The following is a 22175-nucleotide window of genomic DNA, read 5'->3' on the forward strand; positions in this document are numbered from 1 at the left end:
TATTCCTTAAAAGGTTGGAAATGTTTCATAGACATTTGATGAACTTTTGATAGTCTAGTCTACTGAAATTTGAGACTCATCACAGACCATCATTAGTGTCCCGTTTTAGAAATAATACTACTACTCTACAGAAAAGTAAAGTAAAAGTGAATAGTTTTCTTTGCTTAAAAGGTTGGAAATCTTTCATAGGCATTTTAAAGAAAAGTCTAGTCTACTGACTGACTGGTTGTTTTGTTTGATGTCCACAGATGATGTGTATGTACTCCTGAGAGAGATCATGCAAGAAGCAAGGAACTTAACTCAGGCTGAAAGGTAAGACTACCAACATTAATCATATTTACAAGAAAGTCTGAAAAAGAAAGATAATGTCTGAAAGTGTAAAGAATTATAAACTCATGGATCACCTGAGCTTTTCAAAACACCCATCATTTTGATTTGATGTTTCACATTCCACAAAATGTAATTTGGAATTCATTCATTTGAACATATTAAAAAATTACAACAAACATAACATTTACTGTTTGACCAAGAAATTCATCAAACAGCTTTTCTATTTTTATGTACTCTTGAGAGGAAATACCAAGGGTGCATTTCAATTAAATTTTCACAGGGTCATGTAAAGGTGATATGGATCTAAATTAGTTAGTTCACTTTCAGTCTTCAAGTTCGCAAGGGCCATTGACCTAAAGAGCATGGTATGCAATAATGAATAAACTCATTCTTAATAAGGGAAACACCTGATGAGACTCAACCAAGTGAAGTAGAATTGGATTTCATCAATAATTTGATAACCAGCCCGAGGATTAAGAAATGTCTAACCATCATTTATCTTGAGTGCTTGTCTCTTCCCTCTGTAGATAGATCTTTTTAATTATACATTTTTAGCCAGAATTGAAATTGTCAATTAAAAAAATTGATGTTTGGGCAACCTTACAGATTAAAAGTAATAATGTGTGAGGCAAATGTCTCAGTTATGACAACTTCACTAAAAATGCCCATGCTTTTCTTGTTCTTTCTGCTACTCTAGATGTTCCCTGTTTCTTGTGGAAAATGATGAGCTCGTAGCCAAAGTATTTGATGGCCAGCTGGTAAGGAAAACTTTGTCAATAATCCTTGTTCCCTTTTTTAATTTGGCTATTATCTTATGTGTAGGAAATTACATAGAGTAGTTCTCTCATCCAAACATCATTTCAAACTTCTTATTCCATTTGTTAGATGTTATTGATTAATTGCTCTCATTTTTAATTGATTTTGACTTTTTATGAGCAATTTCAACTTTGAAATTTTACATTGCTAATTTGATATGATCTGTTAAAACACTAATTTAAACTAAAGTGAGTTTATAGACTCATTATTTGCCAACGATTATAAAAATTAAAAGGTTACTCTTCCCTGAGATCAAGTTGATTTGAGCGAATAGAAGATAGAAGAGTAATTAAGTTACAGACATTTTTAGTTTTGTTAGATACAGGGAATGGTTTTCAAAGTGGGGGGGGGGGGCTGACCATGCAAAAAATCACAATCATATGGTCATTTTTATGTTTTTGTACACAGTTTGGGAAAAAAAGTGGGGGGCTGAAGCTGCCCCCCCCCTGCTTCCGTGGCCCCTGAGATAGTGTTATAATAATGGTTTTATTTTTAGAATATTGACAGCCAAAAGTTTTTGAGCCTTATTAAACTTATATAATTACTCCACTCTGTCTTTTTTTAAAAAGTTTTTACATTTCACTGTTTTGTTGGTTTGATAGTACTCTCTTTGTACAAGTTAACTTCATCTCATGGTTGAGTAGTCCCTTTACATCCAAACACTAGAGCAATCATTGATGATATTCTTGTTAAATCTGGTTTTAGATACAATCTAACAAGTCACATGAGGTATGTATCTATAGGACCTAATATGTTAGCCTGACTGCCTTCTATAATACCTGCATTTTGGGTTGGACTTTCTGTATTTCTTTCTAGTACTGAAAAGAAGGTTGTGATCTGGGTCTTGTCTTACGAGAGATGTGATAGGTCCAATAAATCTCAAATATGGACAGCCCTCAATGTCATGATCATTTATACATGTATGTATTTGCGTAGGGCTATGCACTATTAAAAAATAATAATAATAAAAGCTCACTGGTTGGTAAAAACAACAATGTTTGCATAATTGTCATTAAAAAATTAATAATTTAGCTGACACAATGATGATACTGATAATGATGATGGATGATAATGGTGATGAGAATGATGATTAAAATTATGATCATAATATTGTTAATTTATATAATGCAGTATCTCTAGGCCTATGTTTTATCCTCTGCTGTGCTTCACAACTAAGTCGGTAGAGCGAGTAATTGCTATAATGGCAAAGTTACCATAGTTTTAACTCTTTATGAACCGAGCTGTAGCAGCGCTGCCAAAATGCATTGTATCTAGATAATGACATTACTGGCTTTCCATAGTTGAGACCAATTGGATCAATCACAACTGTTTGTGAGAAGAAACCCTGGGTCATTTTGGGGAATGCTGGAGAGTGAATGTGTTGTTTCTTTTTCTAAATTTCCAGTATAAAGCATGTTGGTGATACTTTTAAGAGTTTAACATTACTATTAGGACAACAGATACTTTTATTTAAACAAACTGACCATTCAAGGCCATTTTCAGAAACACCTACAAGCAAACACTACTCTAAAATTCAACCCAAGTTGATTTTCAACCAATGAAAAGCATGTATTTTGGACTTGTTTTTTTAAGTTTGATTTAAACACAGCTTCCACTCTGCACCATGTTTGAGGAGAACACCTGGATACAACACCACTATATTCATTTAATAAGAATATCTTCTCTTTGCAGAGAGCCATTGTTCAGGCATGAAATTACTCTTAGAATTTTATAAAGTTTAGCAATCAACTAAAAGTGTGATTTTGTTGATGATTTGAGGTAGCAGGACCCTGTATAACAAGACTTAATGATTGATCATACAATTGATTTGATCCATTGATTGCACATGATGATCAGTGTAATCAATGATGAAAATTAGCCCTATGATCAGTCAGCAAGTCTTGTGTCATTGGGCCCATGTCTTACCACTCTAGTGATTATATATATGTCCGCATTCTTTTCTGTTTTCAAGATTGGGAAAATTAGGAGGCTACTCGGTCAGCCAACTTGACTTCTCAGAAACTAATCCATGCCTTTATATCCTATCCTATAGATTCTTGCAATTTTGATTTTTTTTTAAATGAAATTTATAATCGCATTTACTTCAACTACAAATATGGCAAAATTTATAAGGCTTGTATCTCTCTCTCTCTAGAAAATCAGAAGATATTATTCCATTTATTGCAGTCACTTCTTGGCTTTCCCATTCGATAACACAAATTCTGATTTACACTATTCTTCATAGCATTGCCCATACCTGTAGATATGTTGAATAGCAGCTAGACTTGAATTTTGATATAAGGGCAATGCCACTTTCTATTCGGCACATTTCTAAATTACAGCTCAAATGGGAGAAAAAAATCAAAAGGGCATAAAAATATCTACAGCAAATAAGAGGAGCAATCAAGGCCATGGCCATAGTGGCCTTGGGTTAGTTTAAGCATTGTAGCAGCCTCATTTTATACACTCTTCTTCCTCCATTCTTCATCTTCCTCTTTGCAGCCAATATTCTGGTCCCAGATTATTTTCAGTTTGGGTGAACAACTTCTTTCTGTAATTTCGCTTGTTCTATGGAATAAGTTACCAGCTCATATTCACAATTTTATGGTCTTACTTACCCCGCCCATAAAACTTTAAAGGTCAAGTCCACCTCAGAAAAATGTTGATTTGTATCAATAGAGAAAAATCAGGCAAGCACAATGCTGAAAATTTCATCAAAATCGGATGTAAAATAAGAAAGTTATGACATTTCAAATTTTCGCTTATTTTTAACAAAATAGTTATATGAACGAGCCAGTTACATCCAAATGAGAGAGTCGATGATGTCACTCACTCACTATTTCTTTTGTTGTTTATTGTTTTAATTATACAATATTTCAATTTTTACGAATTTGATGATTAGGACCTCCTTGCCTGAAGCACAAAATGTTAAATTAATGGAATTCCACGTGTTCAGGGAGGAATGAAACTTCATTTCACATGACAATGACGAGAAAATAAAAATATTTCATATTTCAAATAATAAAATACAAAAGAAATAGTGAGTGAGTGATGTCATCAGTTCCCTCATTTGCATACCGACCGAGATGTGCATATAAATGTTTTGTGAAATGAAGCGCAACTTTAAAATGTCATAACTTTCTTATTTTACATCCGATTTTGATGAAATTTACAGTGTTATGCTTGTTGAATTTTTCTCTTTTTATTCAAATCAAGTTTTTGTTGGGGTGGACTTGTCCTTTAAGTAGGGCTTATTATCTTCCTTTCATTGGTACACACCTCTCTGGGTTGGTTAAGGGAGATCTCCCTCTTTATTTATAGTATTGACAATCAATTTCATTTTTTTTTTCGATATTGATTTATTTGAGTACAGATTATTATAAGTCTCATTCATTTTTATTTACAGAAAATTATGTTGTTTTTAAACAACTGTCTATCTAATTTTTACATGGTACTTTTGATTCTTATGCAAAGGTGAAGGATGAAGTTCCTTTCTTATATTTTTTTCCTCTTTTTATGAAGGGGAATTCTAAAACGATTTTTTACTTAAAGCATGTGAATGATATTTATCAAAAGGAACATTGCCCCATCTTCTTCTTCAGGGTTGATCTGCCTCCTTCAAGATTGAAGATTAGCAGATCTTGTATGATATATAATATAGTCTAGGAATATAATGAAGCCTTGGAGATTTCTTTTAATAGGGATATGTTCTTATTCACACTAGATATGTCCTAGCAGTTACTAACAAGTCAGTTGTAATTCTATGACTGCAGATTGACCAATCATAAACCTAGAATTTTAAGTTGAGATATATCATATGTGATATTAACTTCAGAGCGATTGTTGCTGAAGTGTGAGTCACAGCCAGTATGCATTGCCTGTGGTTGAAGTCAAAGCAATCGTTTCCACACCTTCCATCCATATTTAAATTGGAAGAAAGATGCTGACTTTTGACCAAACTAAACTTATGTTTTTACAGAATTATTATTATTTTTTTAGTAAATAACTTCTACCATGCATACCTGTGGGGATCAATATTTTTTTCCTATCTTTGAACAAGATCGTTGAAGTTATTTTGTAGTTGGGATGGGAGGTCTGCAGATGATGAGAAATAAGTGTGTAATTGAAAACTTCAGAGATTCACTCAGCTTTATAATCCATGTTTTTGTTATGTACTGCTTGGATGCAAGTTTATTCAATGTTTTTAGTGTGTGTGTTTGTGTTTCCTCACTGGCACGGAATGATTTTGGTGATTACAAATTACCCTCATTGGCTCATTTAATATGAATGAGTGATATTTGCAAGATACGAACTAATATTTACTAAAGAGCCAACAAAGATTTTTGGCATTATGGAATTATTTGTACGCACCACAATCTAACAATATGGAATAAGGAATAATGTTTTCTTTTCATTTCCTTAATTCAGTATGAAACTTTGTGAAGGTATATTTGTATGAACATATTGTTTTGGAGTGCTTTTTTATGATTTTAGAAATGATTTTTGTTTTCGTTTACAGGAATCTGGTGAAGTGAGGATTCCTATCACACATGGCATTGCTGGTCATGTCGCTAGTACAGGTTAGAATCATAGTGTGAATACTCCTACCCTTATTTAAAGGACAAGTCCACCCCAACAAAAAGTTGATTTGAATAAAAAGAAAAATCCAACAAGCACAACACTGAATATTTCATCAAAATCGGATGTAAAATAAGAAAGTTATGACAGTTTAAAGTTTCGCTTAATTTCACAAAACAGTTATATGCACATCCTGGCTGGTATGCAAATGAGGAGACTATGACGTCATCCACTCACTATTTCTTTTGTATTTTATTATATGAAATATTAAATATTCTCATTTTCTCCTCATTGTCAAGTGATACAACGATTAATTCCTCCCTGAACATGTGGAATCAGCATTGTTTGATACTATATGGTTCAGTCAAGTTGGTCTTTTTGTCAAATCTATAAAAAAGGAAATATTATATAATTCAAACAATAAAAAACAAAAGAAATAGTGAGTGATGGACATCATCGACTGACTCACCTAGTTGTGCATATCACTGTTTTGTGAAAAATAAGCGAAACTTTAAAATGTCATAACTTTCTTATTTTACATCCGATTTTGATGAAATTTTCAGCACTATGCTAGTTTGATTTTTCTCTATTTATTCAAGTCAGCATTTTCCTGGGGTGGACTTTACCTTTAATGTATGAGAGCTTCCACACTAGATCTTATATCTAAATGACTCGTTTTAGTGTTTTTAAGTACAGTGTTTAGTGTTGGGTTTTTTATGTTTAGAATGTGTTAAGGCTGTCAAACTGAGCCCCAAGCACCAATGGAAGTTTTAGAGGATGATACTGATCACGTTATCTAATACTCAACTTTAAAAGATATTACTTTTTCTTCAAAGATCTTACACTTAAATTCTGACATTCTCTCATTTCAAGTGCTTATTGATGTCCGTGTTCCACAATTCCAATACTAGATTTTAGCACCAACATCAGAACCATGCTTTAGCAGTTTCATTTGGGTTACTTAGTTTGCAAAAGATCAGACACTAAAAGGTTTCAAATTATGCTCATATTTCAATATACAATGTCCTATCCATTGGATATTTTGTTTAGGAGGGTCATATATTTCATGATGTAAATACTTGTGTTTGGTGATATGATAATAATATTGTATGCCATTTCTAAGAAGAGATAGAAAAGAAACCAAACTGTACAATTAGAGATATCTGTTTCATCCTTCACTGATTTAATATGCTGCCCTCATCGTTTGCAGGTAACATCTTGAACATCAAGGATGCATACTCTCACCCTTTATTCTATCGAGGAGTAGATGATAGTACAGGATTTAGGACCAGGAATATCCTGTGTTTCCCTATCAGAGATGGACCAAGTATGCTATATTATATTTTATACTAAACCATGTAGTTGTGAAACACAATGTACTGGATATCACTGTATCAAACCTATCGAAATTCAATATTAGTTTTGAAGTCAGTGAATAAACCAAGTTCAATTTATTGGGATGTTTTTTAATTTTACTTCTCTTTTCTGAGTGATCTTTTATTCAGTTCGTAATTCTATTACTGATTCTTCTCTTCTGTGAAAAGAATAATGCTTTTATTTGTTTTGATAATCTACGGAAGCAGGAATATGTTCAAGAAAATATTTCAAATTAGAAATGATTTGAAGTATGAATAAAAAATATAATAGATAATAAATAACATTGATATGTATCCTTATTTTTCAATCCATATTTCTCTGTTTAAAAATCTGCATTCATATTCAAGGTATACAAATAATTAGATAATTATGTTTACAGATGTACATTAATGAATAGTTTACTTTCTTTTTTATATGAATTTCTTTTCTTCAAGTCCATGGTTTTGTTTTCTCATTAACTATGTCATTATTTGTATGAATTCGTTTCTTAAACTTTTTGTATTTTCTCCTTTATGTTTACAGCTGTGGTTGGAATTGCTGAACTATGCAATAAAATCAATGGTAAGTGAGAATACTGCAGGGCCACGTTTCACAAAGGACTTACAACTGTTGTTGCTTTGCCTTTAAGGCAACTTCCTTGGTAACAGGGCTCAGCAGCCGATCACGATTGAGACTACCATAGTAGTTGCCATAATGGTAAAGTTACCATAGTTGTATTTTGTGAAATAGGGTCGTGTTGACTGTTGGATCATCCACTGTAAGATTGTAGTATATATACTCTTTTTGAAAGGGTTTAATGTATATATACATTAAACCCTTTCAAAAAGAGAGGGTTATTGGAATATCTTTCCTTTGTTTATGTTGGATCTGTAGACATACCGATTGCAGGAAGTGGTCTGACTAGAAAGTTTCATGTGACATTGAAAATCTTCAGGAATTGGAAAACAAAACAAAACAAACCATATTAAAATCACATCTAATTATTTGTTGCTTTCTGTTTGACCATTACAATATGTGAAAGCCAATCTAACCCTCCCCCCTTTTTTTTATATTGATGAAAAAAATTCAATAGATGCCAAATGATATTTAGAAGGATCCTTATTACCTTGCATCAATATTATCAATTTGTTGTTAATCAACATTGTCTGAATTCATCATTCCAATAACATATGATGGCTCTTTTCTTTCAGGTCTGTTCTTCACAAAACATGATGAAGATGTGGCATCAGCATTTTCCATCTACTGTGGAATCAGTATTGTACATGTAAGATCCCTTTTTGTACTTGCATCTTTTTATTCCCATCTATTGACTTTATGTGAGATATATGTTTATTGCCTACCTAGAGTTTGAATATAACATTTCATTTCCCCGACGAAGTTATGTTTTGCCAAAGGGATTATCAGTGCATGCATCACTGAGGGAAAATATTCTCCAACGGATAAATATAGCTTTGGAAACAAGGGGAAGTTAAATGTTATTTATTAGCAAATAGATTAGGCAATATCTGTTATATTATAGAGTCTATGTAGATCAGAAAAATATAGCAGATGTGTGCTTGATGCGTACTCACTAGCGGGTAAATCAAGTCAACTACCTGATTGCGAAAGCAGCAAGTGATTTTACCTCAGTGAATATACCATGGCAGTTTACAATACTTAGCAATTATATTCACTGAGATGTTGTCAAAACCTAGAATATAACAAATGTGATCCTTGTAGCTATGATCACATGATGGCATATTAACCAGCTGCAGTGATTCGAATCTACGTAGCCTATGTAATATTGTCATCTGTCATTCATGCTGTTGGGTGTCCTCCATTCTCTGAAGATGTGACTTATTACCTTCCATAACTTGCAGTAGATTATTCTTTTGTACGGTTTATTTATTCCTAATATAATATTTCTTCAGAATGACACAATCTGCTTTAAGAGTCTGGTTGGATCGAGATTCATATTTAATGTTCTGTCTATGAAAATGAACAGTGCACTAGGACTAAGTCAATTTTGAGTGATTCCTGTCATGTGAACTGAGCTCTCTTGGGTAGCATTTCATGAAAACTTTTGTCAGTGATTTTCGCTGACTAATTTGCTGTCAGCCAATCAGGTGCAAGGATTTGCAGTAGCTTGTAACAATATTCAGTGAAAATCATTGACCAAATTCTTCATGAAGCACTCACCAGGTCTTAATGATATTCTGAAGTGTTTTGTCAAATCTAAGTAAAGCAATGAGTTGAGAAGTTAACATCTCATAATATAGCTTCAATTATTTAACTCATCTTGATTCCCAAGGATGAAAAAAGTACAATCGTTGAAAGTAAATTGGGAGTGGCCAATAGGACACCATTGATCACCTACATTTGGTTTTAGAACTGTTCACACTTTGCACTAGTGGGATTTCAGAATTCAGTATTCCATCTTAAGTATCTTTTTAATCTATTTAACAGCTGAACTTGTATTATAGTAATCTGATAATCATTTATAGGGATGTTAATCATATCTAAAAGGTTTTATCATATTAAATAACTGAGGTTGATATTGAGGTGTGGTATGATACAAAGAAGAGGAGGAAAAAACAGTTATTAAGTCATAAGCTGCTGCTGTTAACCAAGAGCACTAGATAATGCACTTGTCTCTCATTGAGTTGTGATTCATAAAAATACCAGATCAAAAGTTGCTGAGAGGTTTGCTATTATAGAAATGTTCTATTTCATTAAATTCAGACCCTTATTAGAGCTATTTATGAATAATAGTCCCTCCATGTTTGCGCTCTTTGGGATGTTTGTAAGTCTATGCATGGCTTAATGTACGACTGGTGACCCGTTCTTATGGTCAAATTTGGACATATGTTAGCATAATGGGAGTGAATTTCCTATAATCCTAATAAAATAATAAACTCTACATTTAGATATGAAAGGCAGCTTGAGCTAAATCCAGGGTAATAATAATAATAAATTAATAATAACATCAAATATAGAATGTAGAATATTTCTAGATAGATGGTGCTATATAAATGCCGATTATTATTATTAGATGCTTATTAACATTAAATTTTCAATCCAAAATTAAGAATCATTCTTTATGTAAAATTAGAATGATCTTCTTATTTACATTAAAATAAAAAGAGTTGAATTATCGAAAAATAGAATTTGATTTCAACAGCAACTAACAATATGTTCCAGGCATTTGTTTTGTACATGCATATCATACAGAATGCTTTACCAAACACTACCCAAGATAAAATATGAATAACCTTATTTATTTATTATGATATTTATCTTTTCTAGAGTTTGCTATACAAGAAGATGAAGGATGCTCAATACCGCAGCACACTAGCCAATGAGCTTATGATGTATCATATGGAGGTAGGTCTATATGCTACTTAGGCATGTTGAAGTCATATTTCATTTATAGGAAGGATGGCAAAAGATTATTACAAGCTTTCAAGTTCGTTTAATGACATCAAAAGATAAAAGAATGGAAATATTCACTGAAATGTAAAGTGCTAAAATATGAGCCATTTTTTCCCCCTAGACCAGCCCTAGGTACTTTAATAGATAATCTCACAATTTCAAGTAATTTTCATCAAATTTTGGTGATAAATTGTAGTTTGTGCTAAAAGGTGTGTTGACAGTCCTTTTTGCATTTTTAACTTTGATTGAGAAAGTTGTTGGTGTGCCTTATTCCAGTCATTCATATTCTTTCTGAAACACCCTTTGGAATTTCAGCTGGCTCCATTTTAATAATGATAATACACAAAATTTATAAAGCGCTTTTTACGTTTCAAAGCGCTAAGAAAGAAGGGGATAAAGATTACAAGATTACCAGCAGGTTTTGACCTACTTTCAATGTCAGTTATTCATACATGTACATGTAGCTAGTGAAGCAGGTCTTTGGATATCAACTCTTTAATTTTTTAGTACAAAACTTTGCAATAAGGTTGTGTATTTTGTAAGAATAAAAAAAAAAAACCTACGTTCAATTAGGAAGTGTATATTTTTAAAGGATTCCGAAACCCATTTCTTGTTATTTTCTTTGTTCATTTCCAGGTTGGAGAAGATGAGACCAAGGTACTTCTCAGCAGTGACATACCCTCAATCAAAGCCTTCAGTCCAAGGATATCAAACTTCACATACTCCCCTCGTAGTATCCCAGACTCAGAAACACTTAAGGTAGGTGGTAGTGAGGATGAATGACAAAGATTATGTTAGGAAATGGAACCAAACGATGATGGAAAGTACAGTGGTAGTTTTGAGAAGAATGGAAGTCTTAATAAGTGGTTGTGCTGATGACAGTGCTGATGGTTGTGGTGGTGATGATGATGGTGGTGATGATGATGGCGATGACATTGATGATGATGACATTGATGATGCTGATGCTGATTTTGATGATGGTGGTAATCATGGTATTGGTGGAGATGGTAATGATGATGGTGATGTGTTGATGGTGACAATGTCAAAGATGATGATGATGAAAGATTCAGGAATAGTGTAAAGATGACATCATTGTAAATGATAATTACAATGATAGTTGAGAAATGTGAAATGAGAATGGCGACAATAATGCTGATAGTGAGTGTAATAGTTATGTTGATACTGTCAGAGATGACAGCCGTTGCATTACTGATGATGATTATACATGTATGATGATGACTTCAACAGCCTTTAGTAGAAGTTATTCTTCCCCTTTCTTCTTTCAGGCATGCATGTGTATGTTTGAGGACATGGGTATGATCAACCGCTGGCGCATCAACAGGAGAACCTTAGCCAAGTTCTGTATGCTGGTAAAAAGAGGCTACAGGGATCCTCCTTACCATAACTGGTACCATGCCTTTACCGTCGGTCACTTCTGCTACCTTCTCTACAAGAATCTAGACTCCCTCAATGTCCTCACGTAAGAACCTCTTCAATCTTTTCAGATTTTCTCTAGTGTTTTAGTATTTTGTGTACTATCTGATACAAACAGTTGGTCTACTTGTAAGTACTTGTAAGTCTAATACCATGTGGAATTTACTCATTTGGTCTTATATGAATTTCCCTTAATTGCTGTTTGGTCTATATTATGATTTGACTTATACCCACTTAGACTAATTCTCATTTAGTCTAATGTCTAGGTGCTATAATATCAACTTCATCTACTAATCAAACTCATTTATAAACAGTTTGTAAAACCAAATAGACAAAATGGTGTTAATCCAATACAAGATTAGATAAAATGGATTTACCCTAATAAACTGGAAATAAAACAAAATTGGTGAATGGTGAGGTGGTCAGTAGACAGATACGGATTTAGCAATATGAGTGAGACCAATATAAGGATGTTTTTAAGTGTAGACCAAATGCCAATTTTGCATAACACATAATGATTTGTATCCTGACATTTCAAGTTTTATATCACCTTGTTTGAATTTTTGTTTTGATGATTTCTCTCCTTATTCTTTGCTAATTTTCTATAATTTGGGAATTTCCAACAATGGTGATGGTGATGATGATGATGAGGAGGAGGAGGATGCGGATGATGATGGTGATGATGATGATGGTGATGATGATGGTGATGATGATGATGGTGATGATGATGATCATCATGATGATGACGACAACAATTATTTTTTTCTTGGAGATTTGTATATATTTTTTTCAGAGAAGGGAGTGGGTTCAGGGTTCAATGTTCACACTTCAACTTTCTTATATACTTACAGTGAGATGGAGGTGTTTGGATTATTTGTAGCCTGTCTATGTCATGACTTAGACCACAGAGGAACAAACAACAGCTTCCAAGTTCATTCAGTAAGTTTATCATCTTATTGTTGATCCACAAATATATTTGATTTATCTTAGATTTGTGCATGATATCTTAAGTGAAAATATGGGTAAAGTCTCATACCCTGAACTACATTTAAGCCATTTTTTTAATCTGAGTATAATTTTCATGTGCACCAAGTCCTCTGACTTCCTATTTGTGTGTTATGAATGATGATATTTTAACCACTTTGATGACTTTGACCGCTTTGATTCTTTTTTGACCAATTTGGTTACAGTTTAACCACTTTGATTACTTTTTCACCCCATTGATGCCTTTTAACAACTATGATTACCCTTTTTACCACTTTGATGCCTTTTTAACTACTTTGATGACGTTTTGGCTTTGATTTTTTTTCACTTTGAAGATTATTTTCAACATTGATGACTTTTTGACCATTTTTATGATTGTTTTCTTTTTTATAGCAATCAGTACTTGCAGCTTTGTATAGCTCAGAAGGATCAGTTATGGAGAGGCATCATTTTGCACAGGCCATGTGTATCTTGAACACAGAGGGATGTAACATCTTTGAGAACCTTAACAGAGACGTAAGATCAATTTCCACCCCCCCCCTTGATCCCCACCAGAAGGCTGCTATATCCCAAATATCACATCGTTTCGATCCAATTTAAAGACGTACCTCATGAAGAAAGCATATTCAACATAGCCTTATTTACAAGTGTCCTTGATATTTTTTAATTTTTAGTTATGATTTCTAATTTAACTTTTGTATGTTCTACATTGTGAAGCGCTTTGATTTCATGAAAAGCGCTATATAAGACTAAGTTATTATACTATAGCAAATATCAAAATGAAATTGTTCTACAAAATTCATAAAATTGTTCTACATTCATGAAATTGAAATACCCAACATATGCGAAGAAAGCCTCAGTTCAACAAAGGCTTGGTTGAGTCAATTAATTGAGAGAGATTTTAGGGTAAAGGTCACTATTTGAATTAGAAGTGCAAGTAGTACTTGAAAACAGGGAGAACATCCCATTTAAAATACTTCAAATCGAGTAAAAAACGCAGCCCCACTAGCATTACCCATTCATGCTGGCGAAAAACGGCCTGCATAAATAGATAATAACAAGACCAGGATACAGTGAAAAGGTGAGATAGAGGTAAGGCATGTTGTATAGTCTTGTGTTGTTCATGGATGTATGATGTCATCATGTTGGTTACATGTGTCACTGTATCCTGGCCTTGTTCGCTCGACTGCTCACAACCTACATGTAGGCCTAGGTGAACTTCCCTTATATACCTGTCAAGAGTGCAGGTGGTTTGGTTCATAGTTAGGAGTTTACCACCCCTAGTAGGAGCACTAGATCATGCATTAAACATTAGCCGGCTCTGACCAATGAAGAGGCACCTTTCAAGGTTACTATGCAACTTCAGATTTTCTGCATACAGTGAATGTTTGTGACAAAAATTCTTGCCTGAAAGTACCTATCCATAAACGGCTGAATAAGCCAGTCCTTGTGCCGCATGTCACTTGGTTACTTTAATACTATTTGGCAATTGTCTTCTGAAGACTGCATTATTCTGGATGTACAATAGGGCAGAGCTGACCCTGGACCATTGAAATGTTATTGGCATTCAAAGCATGGAGCAAGTGAATGTGCTTTGACCAAGGCTTCTGAATGAGAAGAAAAAAATGCATTGTTAGATAATCTAGTTTACTTGAACCCACTTACATTATACATTGTTTCCATCTGTTCAATCATTATAACTTGAAAAGATTGGACTATTTGGATAATTTGAATACTCTTCTAGTTTTACGAATCAGCTCCTGAGCTTCCATTGTTGTAACCTTACTATACATACATGACTATTGGAATGATTGCCTGTTGATATGTTCATCTGAACATGACATTAAATTTCCTTGGTGATTATAAAGTTCAAGGGGTAGTGATATGGCCCAAATTTAATGAAATATGGAAACAAACCATTTGATCTCTAGGGGGATGTTTCATAATAAATTCTTATATTGATGAAACATTACTAGAAGGATCAAACCATGTTTGTTGAGAGGGGGCATTAACCTACGGAATATGGTCATTCATTGGATGGTTAGTTAATGAATGTCCTGTCACTGTCATCTGACTAAGTTCGCTCGATAATTATCTTCTTTGATACTATGGTGGTTGCTGTCAATTAGGCCACATGTTTCATCCTGATCCCGGATCAGATAACAAAGCTTTTTAAAGAAATGTGTATACCATTATGTTTTGTGCTTGCCTAAAAAAAGCAGACCCCATTCTGTACTTTAACTTGAATCATATTTGTGAGGTGACAAAGGGCACTGTTATTCACTTTCTCTCTCTCTCTTTATTCCTTTATCAACAGGAATACCAGAAGGCTCTAGACCTGGTCCAGGACATCATCCTAGCTACAGACCTGGCCCATCATCTCAGGATCCATAAAGACTTAGAGAAGATGGCTAAGGATGGGTATGATGTTGACAATACAGAACATCACAAGCTTCTACTCTGCATGCTGATGACATGCTGTGACCTTTCAGACCAGACCAAGAACTGGTCCTGGACTAAGAAGATTGCTGTAAGTTTTATTTTTCCTTCCATATCATGTGGATTCCTTTTTAAATACTTTTAGGTGGATTGAGAAGTACAGTAATTTTATTGATGAATTGAGGATAGCATGATTTGTTGATGGGCTGTTTGTTTTTTTATTTCAGTACTATTTGCTATTATCAAATGGAAGCGTTAGATATCTGAAAAACTGGTCCTGCATGAATAGAGAAGAAAATCAAATGAAGGAATATAATTAAAATGTAGTGCAAGTTTTGAAATAATTACAGCTTGAGTTTGAAAATTCATACAATTGAATTTGTTTGGCATAACCAGTGTCACACAAACTCAGAGCTTGGCGACTGATCAACAATCGATTGTCTCATTGCTATGCTTTTCTGCTATGCGGTACTGGTCTGATAAAGGTGATTACTTGACTTATGCAGACTCAGCTACACCTTGAAGGATGTTCTGCGGTAATGTATGTCTGATTATAAGCTGTGAAGGGCCACCTTCGTGTATAAGAGCCACTGCAGATATCTTGACTATCATGGCATGTTTGCTTTGTTCTTTATACAGGAGCTGATCTATCATGAGTTCTTCAGTCAAGGTGACCTTGAGAAGGCCATGGGATTGGAAACGCCAGAGATGTTTGATAGAGAGAAGGCTTGTATTCCAGAGCTACAGATAGGATTCCTTGATCATATAGCCCTACCTCTCTACAGGTAAATCTATTAATAGCCCTTACCCCCTCACCCTGAGATGTTTGATAGAGAGAAGGCTTGTATTCCAGAGCTACAGATAGGATTCCTTGATCATATAGCCCTACCTCTCTACAGGTAAATCCATTAATAGACCTTACCCCCTCACCCTGAGATGTTTGATAGAAAGAAGGCTTGTATTCCAGAGCTACAGATAGGATTCCTTGATCATATAGCCCTACCTCTCTACAGGTAAATCTATTAATAGACCTTACCCCCTCACCCTGAGATGTTTGATAGAGAGAAGGCTTGTATTCCAGAGCTACAGATAGGATTCCTTGATCATATAGCCCTACCTCTCTACAGGTAAATCTATTAATAGACCTTACCCCCTCACCCTGAGATGTTTGATAGAAAGAAGGCTTGTATTCCAGAGCTACAGATAGGATTCCTTGATCATATAGCCCTACCTCTCTACAGGTAAATCTATTAATAGACCTTACCCCCTCACCCTGAGATGTTTGATAGAGAGAAGGCTTGTATTCCAGAGCTACAGATAGGATTCCTTGATCATATAGCCCTACCTCTCTACAGGTAAATCTATTAATAGACCTTACCCCCTCACCCTGAGATGTTTGATAGAAAGAAGGCTTGTATTCCAGAGCTACAGATAGGATTCCTTGATCATATAGCCCTACCTCTCTACAGGTAAATCTATTAATAGACCTTACCCCCTCACCCTGAGATGTTTGATAGAGAGAAGGCTTGTATTCCAGAGCTACAGATAGGATTCCTTGATCATATAGCCCTACCTCTCTACAGGTAAATCTATTAATAGACCTTACCCCCTCACCCTGAGATGTTTGATAGAGAGAAGGCTTGTATTCCAGAGCTACAGATAGGATTCCTTGATCATATAGCCCTACCTCTCTACAGGTAAATCCATTAATAGACCTTACCCCCCTCACACTGAGAAGTCAGAACCCTGCCTTCTCAGCGTGCAATTCACTCATTATTTGAGGAAAAAGACAAACGAATGTGAATGCATATCAACTTCAACTTAAATGAAAAACCACAGCTTTTAGCTCTGTCATTGTCTTGCTCCTGATTTTCTAAAACAAATAAATTCTGAGGTGTTTATTACAGGTGAATGAAACCTTGAGTGTTGATATTTCTTGTATTTTTTCTAGGGTACTTGGTCAGGTGTTACCCAGGACTAAGACAGTGGTGGATGCAGTGGAGACCAATCGAGTGATGTGGACTAAGCTAAGAGACGAGACCAAACAAAGACGGCTTAGCAGCACCAACTCACTAGACTTTTTCCATATTCAGTTCAAGAGTGAGCTCAATGGAGACAAGATGGCTGAGGAGGACGAAGACAGGGAAGAGACAGAAGCTAAGGCACAGGGTGAAGATAAGATTGATCACAACGATAATCATAAGTGAGGAGATGACATCATGACGGACTGGTGATTGGACACTTTGATGGATGAGCACAGTAATATGGAGAAGGGGAGATATGTCATAGATGGTCATAGTAGCAACCGCTCAGATGATGGCTTGAGTGTTGAGAGTAAACAAACAATGACAGCTGAACTTGTGCTATTGGGCATTAGATTCCCAAACAAAGAAAATGTCACCATTTTACCTCCTTCTCTTTTGGATAATCTTCAACAGAGTGACAACAGTTCAGATTTAAGAATAATATGAGCAGCACGGGAGGATATAGCTTTCATGAAGACAGATAGCATGTATCTCTGTATAGCCTGATTGTGGCTAAGATTTCTACTAGATATATTCTACATATTCAGAATCACTCGACTGTATTATCAACATCTCTGTGAGAGAGTGGTGGTTTTGTTAAGATAGTTACCAAATAGGAGAATGGTGCATTTTCAAATCAACAAATCTTCTGAGGGAGGAAAGGAGTAATGATAAATATCGACTGGAGTGTGTCTGGCAGTACATATGGATGTAGTAAAAAAATATATGCTTACAAATGTGTGTCCACATGTGGTTTATTACTGAAATTCTGAAATATCAATGTTCCATGTCATTTTCATTGACCGAAATCACTCGTTGATTACAAAGCAGAAATGTAAAAAAAATAATCCCTTCTGGAGAATCTAAGTTTTGCACAAATTTATTTTTTGTCTTTCTGGCCCACTGATTGCCAAAGAACTATTTTGAGGATTGAAAGTTAAATGAGCAGTATGCATCCGTTATGTTGATAAATCCTTGATTATAAGATTATAGTAACATATATACCAAATGAAAGGGAAGGTAAGTAAATGTCGAAATGGCTGAATATAACCTTAACACTCAATTCACACTGAATTCTCGCTACCCCAAATAGGAACAAAAATCTCATAATGCGCGAGACGAGATAATTTTCACTCCGTCGGGTCGTCATCACCACTTCCAGTTCAGAGTCATGCTCGCGCGAGGTTCGCGATTCTGAGTTTTCCACCACGCTGAAATCGATGCCAATCAGCGTTATATGTACAGATTATAATACTTTTTATTTAATTTGGTCAGTTTTGATTCCATTTGAATTATAAATAAAAAATATATATATATTTGACGTGAAAATAATTTTTATTCATGTTTTTATTTGGTTATAAAAAAATTAAACAAAAAATGAATATTTTAAAATTTCGCATTTAGCGACCGGCCTGACATCACGATCGCATTCGACTAGACGCTAAATATATACAGCATTCATTTCGTTCAATTTTTCGTCGACCACAAAATGGATATAAAATCAGTTTCGGAATTTAAAAAAAATCTTAACTGACAGAGGAATACCGTGCAATGGAAAGCGTCGGGCAGAATTAGTGACTAGGCAGTTAAACTGTATCGTGAAAGAGAGGGTTGTGATCACGAACTTTCCGAGCGAAAGCGACGTTGTGTTGTTGTGCATGACGGCACTGTTGCAAAACAGTGCATTGGACTTCCGAACAGGAAGTTGTAATACCGAAAAGCTATCCCATAATGCAATGCGCGTTACAGGGATTTTCCCGGATCTCGGCGAAATCGCTATTTGGGGTAGCGAGAATTCACGTTGTAAAAATCTCCATTGGCCCAATGTGCAAACAGCTTAATCCTAAAAATCAAAATAAAGCTATTTTCATGTTCATAAGAAGGAGACCCATTATCCAAACTTGATATCTTCATACGCTGCATTTACTTGATATGTGGGAGGATTATATAAAAAATGAATGTAACCATCCCTCCGACCAGTACTTCAAATCACTTTTTTCCCCATTCTTTTCGACAAATGTATTTATTGAAGCCATTCTCAATTGTTTTATCATATGAACAGTACACATTGTTTCACAAATAGTATATGAAGGTTTGCTTTACAAAAAGTCATGTCTTTGTGTTGATTTTGAGCCGATTCTTCTGGATGTTTCAGAGTTGTTGAAGAGTGGAACAACAATATACATTTTACAATAAATTGGGCCACCTGGAATATTTTCTTTCAAATCACCCATGCAACACTCACCCAGAAGAGTACAGTTGGGAGATTTGACAAGCTAATTGTCCTGGTTGAAGTGTTATCAACTGAATCATGACCAGCAAGATAGTTGCTCAAAGGTATGAAGTACAGTCCAAAGAAAAAAAATCATATATTGTTGAATAATACTTTTGTGCATGAATGCAATTTCCTTGGTAATTCCAGATCTATACAAGTATACATAGACCTAGAGCCTGATGCATAGAAAATGAAAAACTGTTTTAATGTGTTGAATGTTGCATAATTCTGTTTGCCAGAGTATTTTTATAGCAAAGGATTTGTGCAACAGGCCCAGGGGTTGTTTCATAAAGACTCATAAAGTTTGACTATAATCAATGTGCCAACATAAATCTAGGGATGAAATTTCAGTAGTGTGCATCTCTCACACATGATGTGACTCACAAACATCACATACCAGGAAAAGAAATCAAATTATTATAAAATGAAACATTTGTATAAGAGTTCAGTACAAATGTTTCTAATTGCTGCGTAATATTACCCTGACTGCAGTGCAGCAACCTATTGTGAATCATGCCAGGTACATGTACCTGTTTATCTCACCTGGGTTGAGTTCAGCACAATGTGGATGAAAGTCTAGAAGCCTGAGGAAATAAATGCCATGACTAGGAATTTTTACCCATGACTGTTTCAAAGAGTAAAAAAAAACACCACCTAATGCTTCTAAGATGTTAAGTTAGTCTTAATAGCTCTTTGTGCAACCACTGCAGTGCTATTTGTGTACATTAGATGAAGTAATAGTGTGTGACAATATCAATAGTTCTATCCAGTTAAAGCATCTGATGGTCACTTGATGAAATAATAACAATTTTAGTAAAATGTTTGTTTTCTACTGAAATAAAGTGTTGGTAACAAGACCTCCTCCGCTTTCACAGCTTCCCCATGCTACAAATATAATTGTGGTAATACATTTTTTATTTCATATGCACACTAAAGATTTTTATTGTTTTTGCTTATTAATATGTAAATATATAATCCCTTGGGCATATTAGAGGGAGAAGATTGAGAATTCATATTTATACAAAAGCTTTGAACTCTCTGTAAGAATTTATGCAAAATAATATTATTTTCACACAAATTGCTAATTTCAGGTATTTCATTGAATTTCTTGGCTGCTTATGGATAGATGTATATATTGACAAACTATTTTATGTGTACAGACTATGACCCATGTCTTTAAATGCTTGCATATTGTATTTCATAGTTGTTGTTTTTTTGTCAGAAGCTTTTGTTACCAATCAAATGCTTGAATACAAACTATATAGTTTTGCTTTCAGTCATTGCTTTTAATATGCCAAAGCAATTCTTGTTTTATTGAACTGTTTCCTTTTAAAGAGGCCCAAAAATGTTCTTGTAAAGTATTTAGTCTGAAGACATTTGCTAGAATCTAGCATACATGCAATACAAGGTTCATGAAAAAAATTTCAGGTAAATTGCTACACTCAATATGCATTGTGTTTACTCGAAAATTTTCCTACAGATATCAGATTTTCTATTTTTTTTTCATGGTGTGAGCTATATTGTACCAGGCTATATATATTATGTTGGATTAGATTGTACTATTTGAATGTTTATGGTGATATATTTTCTCCTCAGGGTGATTCTATGTGCAATTTTTGTTTTAACGCGATTCAGATATCTGGTTTTAGCGAAATTTGTTCCATCAGGTCATCCAAAAGAAAGGCTACCCCTGTGTATACTTTAATATTGGCCGCCAACATACCTATTATCAGCTCTTGTTTAGTACTAGCATGAACACCAATTATGAAATGTGGATGTTTATGTTGATATGGTCATGTACCTGATGTTTTTAAGATCAATGGCTTTTCTATGATATAAGTGTTTTTAAATGTAATGTGAGAGAATTCAATCAATCCTAATTTATTGTAATATTAAGTGGTTTGCTAATGCCTTAAAGTTAATTTCACCTTTAACATTACAGATCATATTAGGGAGAGGCAATGCAGAACGCTTTCAAGAATATAGATAATGTATTGTCAAATGCCCTTTATGACAAAGAACAACCAAGAAGTCTTTGTCGAATCACAACCACAGTTTGGTCCTTGATTCTGGACATATTTGCAAGTTTTTGTCAGCTTCGATACTTAGAACAAAAACTGCTAGTCTGGTTCAGCACTTACTTTACGACAAAGACTTCCAAGCTGTTATTTGACAGGTATTCTCTATGTTCTTGAAAGCGTTTTGCATCGGTGTATAACTGTTTCTAACTTATGTCTGTGCTAAATGTTGTCACATAGAAAGAAAGAGCAGCCTTGGTGAACTTGAGAATACTGTGTCAGATAGATCCTATGGATTTCAAAACCTTGAACCTACAATTTTGCAGAATATCACTGTTTAGGTTTTGTCTGAATCCTAGCTCTCTATCCCAAAGAGATGTCAACAGGAATACTCTCTCTTTTGGTTACAGTGCTATTTCTTTTTTTCAAATATTAGGTTTCGTCTCTCCAGCTGCAGTTTCAATGTGTGCTTCAAAATGTAGGCACTTT

General features: G+C 34.5%; 1 protein-coding gene across 1 annotated transcript; it reads left to right on the forward strand.

Annotated features, from left to right (window-relative positions):
• The first annotated feature begins 253 nt into the window (after nt 1–253).
• LOC129261075 (cGMP-dependent 3',5'-cyclic phosphodiesterase-like) lies at nt 254–20069 on the forward strand. The gene is made up of 14 exons (XM_064099262.1): nt 254–312; nt 1028–1088; nt 5666–5726; nt 6935–7051; nt 7624–7662; nt 8292–8365; nt 10387–10464; nt 11149–11271; nt 11799–11992; nt 12798–12885; nt 13324–13446; nt 15248–15460; nt 16009–16154; nt 17321–20069. The coding sequence occupies exons 1-14, from the start codon at nt 278–280 to the stop codon at nt 17574–17576; spliced, it is 1608 nt and encodes a 535-aa protein (XP_063955332.1). The 5' UTR covers nt 254–277; the 3' UTR covers nt 17577–20069.
• Nucleotides 20070–22175: the final 2106 nt, after the last annotated feature.

Source organism: Lytechinus pictus, chromosome 5, assembly GCF_037042905.1.
Source record: "Lytechinus pictus isolate F3 Inbred chromosome 5, Lp3.0, whole genome shotgun sequence".
Taxonomy (NCBI): domain Eukaryota; kingdom Metazoa; phylum Echinodermata; class Echinoidea; order Temnopleuroida; family Toxopneustidae; genus Lytechinus; species Lytechinus pictus.